This window comes from Charadrius vociferus, unplaced genomic scaffold (assembly GCF_000708025.1).
Source record: "Charadrius vociferus isolate BGI_N301 unplaced genomic scaffold, ASM70802v2 scaffold545, whole genome shotgun sequence".
Taxonomy (NCBI): domain Eukaryota; kingdom Metazoa; phylum Chordata; class Aves; order Charadriiformes; family Charadriidae; genus Charadrius; species Charadrius vociferus.
Window position 1 is genome coordinate 667,956 of NW_009648590.1, and position 6,000 is coordinate 673,955.

The following is a 6,000-nucleotide window of genomic DNA, read 5'->3' on the forward strand; positions in this document are numbered from 1 at the left end:
TGAGCTATCAGTGTGACCAGGTGGCCAAGAAGGCCAATCACATCTGACCTGTATTTGAAATAGTATAGCCAATTGGACTAGGGAAGCGATTGTCCCACTGTACTTGGCGCTAGTGAGGCCACATCTCAAGTACTGTGTTCAGTTTTGGGCCCCTCGCTACAAGAAAGACACTGAGGTGCTGGAGCACGTCCAAAGAGCAGCAACAAAGCTGGTGACAGGTCTAGAGAACAAGTCTTACTAGGATGAAGAAACTGGGGTCATTTAGCCTGGAGAAAAGGAGGCCCAGGGGAGACCTTATCACTCTCTCCAACTACCTGAAAGGAGGTTGTAGCGAGGTGGGGGTTGGTCTCTTCTCCCAAGTCACAGGTGATAGGACAAGAGGAAATCACCTCAAGTTGCACCAGAGAAGGGTTAGATCGCATACTAGGAAGAATTTCTTCACAGAAAGGGTTGTCAAGCATTGGACCAGGATGCCAATGGAAGTGGTTGAGTCATCATCCCTGGAGGTATTTAAAAGATGGGTAGACATGGCACTTAGGGACATGATTTAGTGGTGGACTTGGCAGTGTTAGGTTAACAGTTGGACTCCATGATCCTTCCAACCTAGACGATTCTATGAATTTCTACTGAAAAAGGTTGTACACCAAACCAGCAACAGCTCAACTTTGTCCCTTTCCAGGAGGATTTGAACAATCTAAAATAAAAACAATTTTTAAAGATTGAGGCAACAGTGAAATCAAATTCAAGTACCACTACTGAGTTAAAACAGAGCACCAAGATGAGCATGAGTGTATCATAAGGATCCCAATTATTTATTAATTTCAAAAACATACACACACAAGAACTCGCCCTAACAAAGACCATGTACTGCTGTAATTGTCCTCAGACATCACTTCAGTTCCACTTCATTTCCACATTATTAATGACAACATAGAAAAGCAGGGCTTACTCAGCATCAATAATTTCAATGGCCCCTTATTTTCCAGGTAGGTTGTTTTTCTAAAATCTTAGCTTATTAGCTCTCACCTTCCTTTTTTCCCCCCCTAAGTTTTTTATTCAAAAACTTACAATGTGTGTTTGCTCCCATGACTAACTGAAAACGTTCTGTTTTAAAAAATATCTACCATTGACAGAGTAATTACAGAATCATAGAACGGTTTAGGTTGGAAGGAACCTTAAAGATCATCTAGTTCCAATCCCCCTGTCACAGCCAGGGACACCTCCCACTAGACCTGGTTGCTCAAAGCCTCATCTAACCTGGACTTGAACACTTCCAGGGATGGGGCATCCACAACTTCCCTGGGCAACCTGTGCCAGTGCCTCACCACCCTCACAGTGAAAGTTTTTTTTCCCCCCCAATATCTATTCTAAATCTACCCTCCTCCAGTTTGAAGCCACTACCCCTCATCCTATCACTACATGCCCTTGTAAAAAGCCCCTTTCCAACTCTCTTGTAGGCCCCCTTCAGAAACCAGAAAGCTGCTATAAGGTCTCCCTGGAGTCTTCTCTTCTCCAGACTGAACAACCCCAACTCTCTCAGGCTGTCTTCATCGGAGAAATAATTTTGATTTGTTTCATACCATGTATGTTATACTGCTGGGGAAAAATCCTCTCTATCTCCATTCTTGTCCTAACTCTGCAATAAGGGTGTGCCTGCAAGTAATTTGTAGGCAGATGAGAACTGAGTGCAGGGGGAGCGATACTACTACTTCTGTTAGGACACCAAGCTAACATACAGCTCTTGCTTAGCTTGGAGCCTGGGTGCAGTACGCTTGCATCTGCTTTCAAAAAACATACAGCAGCTCTTCCATCTACTCTCATTTTCAAGCTTTGATCAAGAAGCCAGTGTTTTTCTCACTAAGAAGTCCTGCTGCAGAAAGTAAAGCAAAAAATATATATTTATGTTCCTGACACTTCAGATCTGCACATTTTTACCAGAAAGCCGACCCCTGAGGAATACCACTTGTCACTGCTCACCGCTTGGACGTGGAGCCATTGACCTCAACTCTTTGAGTGCAACCATCCAGCCAGTTCCTTATCCACTGAATGGTTCATCAGTCAAATCCATGTCTCTCCAATCCAGAGACCAGGATGTCATGCAGAACAATGTCAAATGCTTTGCATAAGTCCAGGTAGATGACATATGTTGGTCTCCCCTAATCCACCAACGCTGTCAGAGAAGGCCACCAAATTTGTCAGGTATGATTGGCCCTTAGTGAAGCCATGTTGGCTGTCATCAATCACCTCATTTTCCATGTGCCTCAGCAGAGTCTCCAGAAGGATCTGCTCCATGATCTTGCCAGGCACAGAGGTGAGACTGACCGGCCTGTATTTCCCTCAGTCTTCTTTTTTACCTTTTTTAAAAATAGGGGTTATGTTTCCCCTTTTCCAGTCAGTGGGAACTTCACCAGATTGCCATGACTTCTCAAATATGATGGCTAGTGGCTTAGCAACTTCATCTGCCAGTTCTCTTGGGACCCGCAGATGAATCTCATCAGGTCCCATGGACTTGTGCACCCTCAGGTTCCTCAGCTGGCCTCAAACCTGATCTTCTACAGCAGGCAGTACCTCATTCTTCCAGTCCCTGCCTTTGCTTTCTGCAGCTTGGGCAGTGTGGTTAGAGCCCTTCCCAGTGAAGACTGAGGTAAAGAAGTCATTGAGTATCTCAGCTTTCTCCATGTCCTGGGTGACCAGGTCTCCTGTTTCCTTCCTGAGTGGTCTCACATTTTCCCTAGTCTTCCCTTTGTCACCGATATACCTATAGAAGGCTTTCTTGTTGCCCCTGATGCCTCTGGTCAGATTTACCTCTATCTGGACTATAGCCTTCCTAGCCTGATCCCTGGCTGCTTGGACAATTTCTCTGTATACCTCCTGGGCTAGCTGTCCTTGTTTCCACCCTCTGTAGGCTTTTTTTTCCTGTATGGGATTGTCCAGAAGCTCCCTGTTCATCCACGAAGGCCTCCTGGCATTTTTGCCTGTCTTCCTCCTTGTCGGTATGCATCACTCCTGAGCTTGGAGGAGATGGTCCTTGAATATTAGCTAGCTTTCTTGGGCCCCTCTTCCTTCCAAGGCTTTATCCTTCTGTAATCCAGCAAGCAGATCCCTGAAGAGGCCAAAGTCTGCTCTCATGAAGTCCAGGGCAGTGAGCTTACTGTGCACCTTCCTCACTGCTCTAAGGATCTTGGACTCCACCGTCTCATGGTCACTGCAGCCAAGGCTGCCCTTGAGCTTCATGTTACTCACCAGTCCCTCGTTGGTGAGAACAAGGTCCAGTATGGCACTCCGGGATTGCTCATGCCCTGCTGTGTTGTGCCTCCAACAGATACCAGGGTGCTTGAAGTCTCCCATGAGGATGACAGCTTGTGAACATGAGGCTGCTCCTCTCTGTCTGATAAAAGGCCTTATCCACTCAGTCTTCCTGGTGCTGACCTGTAGCAGACCCCCGTTGTAATGTCACCTCTTCCTGCCTGTCCTCTAATCCTGACCCATGAGCGCTCGGTCATCCTCTATCACTTGGAAAAGGAAGTTATCATCAACATATTCCAGGAACCTCCCGGACTGCTTATGCCCTGCTGTGTTGTCCTTCCAACAGATATCAGGGTGGTTGAAGTCCCCCATGAAGATCAGAGCTTGCAAATGTGAGGCTGTTCCTATCTGTCTATGGAGAGCCTCATTCACTTGGTCTTCCTGGTCAGGTGGCCTGTAGCAGAACCCCACTGTAGCATCACCCGTCCCTGCCCTCCCTTTAATCTTGACCCATAAGCTCTCAGTCAGCTCCTCATCCATCCCCAAGCAGAGCTCCACATGCTCCAGCTGGTCCCTTATATAGATGAAGAAATCCCCTCCTCATCTCCCCTGCCTGTCCTTCCTGAAGAGCCTGTATCCATCTGTTTCAACACTCCAGTCATAAGAGCTACCCCACCATGTCTCCTTGCAGGCATGAGTACTTCTCAAACTCCACTTATTCATTATCCACGCTACATGTGTTTGCATAGAGGCATTTAAGTTGGGCCCCTGATGAATCTAGCTCCCTGGCTGGAGTAGCTTTTTTCCTTCAAGTTGCACTCCAGGTGGTCTCCTGCTGACCTGCAAGCCATATCCAGGTTGTGGGCCTCTACTACTGGTATCAGCATCATATTGGTAGGAGTGGCATGGAACCCAGTTCCCCTCCCCCAGCAACTCTAGATTAAAGCCCTCTTCACAAGGCTGGCGAGCCTCTGACCAACAAGATTCTTCCTTTTTTTCTGACAGGTGGACCTCATCCAGTCCCAGTAGACCAAGCTTCTTAAAGTGAGTCCCATGATCTAAGAAGCCAAACCCCTGGCCGCAGCATTAGTCCTGTAGCCAGCTACTGATTTGCCAGATTCACCTGGCCCTGTCAACCCCTTTCCTTTTGACCAGGAGTATTGATGAAAAAAACTAAGACATGAGAAAAATTACTACTGAACACAAGCAAGAATTAAAGTGTTTAGAAACCTACAAATATACAAGTGGCATTGAATTTGTCTTCTTAAGCCTACAAGGACACATTCAAGATAGCAGACTTTAAACTAACTAGCCAACTAGCCTGCCTAACAACCTTTCAGTATGCATTGGTCAAACCAAACCTGCAGCTGTGTAACTTAAAACTTAAAATTCTGAATTTACCTTGTCCACTGCCACTATTATCCACATCAGCAACACACAGACAGCCTTGGTCAAATTCTTCCTTTTCTCCAAGTATGGTAGACCACCAGTCTCTAGCTTTAAACAACGACATTCTTTACTGAAAGAGAAACAAACCATTGTTGAAGTATATACTAATACATATACAACTGTTTATACAAGCAACTTTCTTTATTAATGACTTTCATTGAGTATATTCCATCTTTCAGTTTCACATTGCTCTAGTGTGAGCTGAATAAGTGTTAATTTCAAGTGCCTTAGGTTTCTGGTTATGCAGTTCAGAAAACAACCTTAGGAAACTTCTTGTCTTTAGTTTAGAAATTAGTTATGGTAGACACGGTTATTTGTATGAAGAAAAAGCAAAAAAAATAGCCACTGTTTTTAAACTGTTAAAAGCCTTCTGTAACAAGCATTAAGGAACCAATGTAAGTTTTCAAAGTCACAGAACCGAGGCTTTCTCTCTTATCAAGAAGTATCAGAAAAAAATATTCTGATACAAGTTTTCTGCAAGAAAACTTATTTTTAGAAAAGTAAATGCAGACAAACAGACAACATCAAAACCTCCACCGAGTAATCGCCTTGAAGATGCCCTAGTGACACGACTAAAGAACTTGGTCAGGCAGGGCACAAATCAGCTTTTCTGCTCCCTACCTGCTGTTATTTTAAGAAGAGGGGGGAGGAGACTAATCCTTTTGTAGGCGGCTTGACAATAACGTTACCTTAATTCAAAACTCACAGCTCCATGCCTGTGCTCTGCCACGGGCGGGACAAACCTGAACACAGACGACCCCACCGCCTGCAGCGGAGGTGAGGGGCAGCCGGGCAGCGCCAGCTCCGGCGGTTTTTTTTACGAGAAAAAAGGAAAAACGATGGGCTCGCCCCTTGTTTTCCTTCGGAGCAAGAGCAGCCTGCGAGCTCGCGCCTTTCCTCTTTAAGGCCAAGCGTGACTGGCAACTAAAAATCATTTATTTTCTCACCTTAGGCGGTTACCGCTGTTACGCTAGCTAGGCAACCTGCTGCAGCCGAGCGCAGGCTGGCGACAGGACAAGCCCTCCCCACACACCCTCTCCCCCCACAGAGCCCCTGTTGCAGCACCCGCAGCACCTCAGAAGCCTTGCCCGGACACCACACACACCCCGGAGCGGGAGAAGAGCGACAGACAGCAGCGAGGTTTTACCTGGGCGGGACACGACGGCACCTCCCGGGCACGGCGCGGCCCGAGCTGCTCCGGGGCGCCAGCCCCTCGCCCCCCTCCCCTCGGGAGCTCCTCGCTTAGACGCGGTCTGAGGCGAAGCGATAGGTGCGGCGCAGACCGGCGGTTCTACATCCCCCTCC

General features: G+C 47.0%; 1 protein-coding gene across 1 annotated transcript in view; it reads right to left on the reverse strand.

The window, feature by feature from the left end:
* BBS9 (Bardet-Biedl syndrome 9) overlaps positions 1 to 4,759 on the reverse strand; it is a 316,290-nt gene extending 311,531 nt beyond the window's left edge. Inside the window, exon 1 of the mRNA XM_009886210.1 lies at positions 4,648 to 4,759. Within this exon, the coding sequence (XP_009884512.1) occupies positions 4,648 to 4,759 (112 nt within the window). The remainder of the gene's footprint in view (positions 1 to 4,647) is intronic.
* Between the last annotated feature and the right edge of the window lie 1,241 nt (positions 4,760 to 6,000).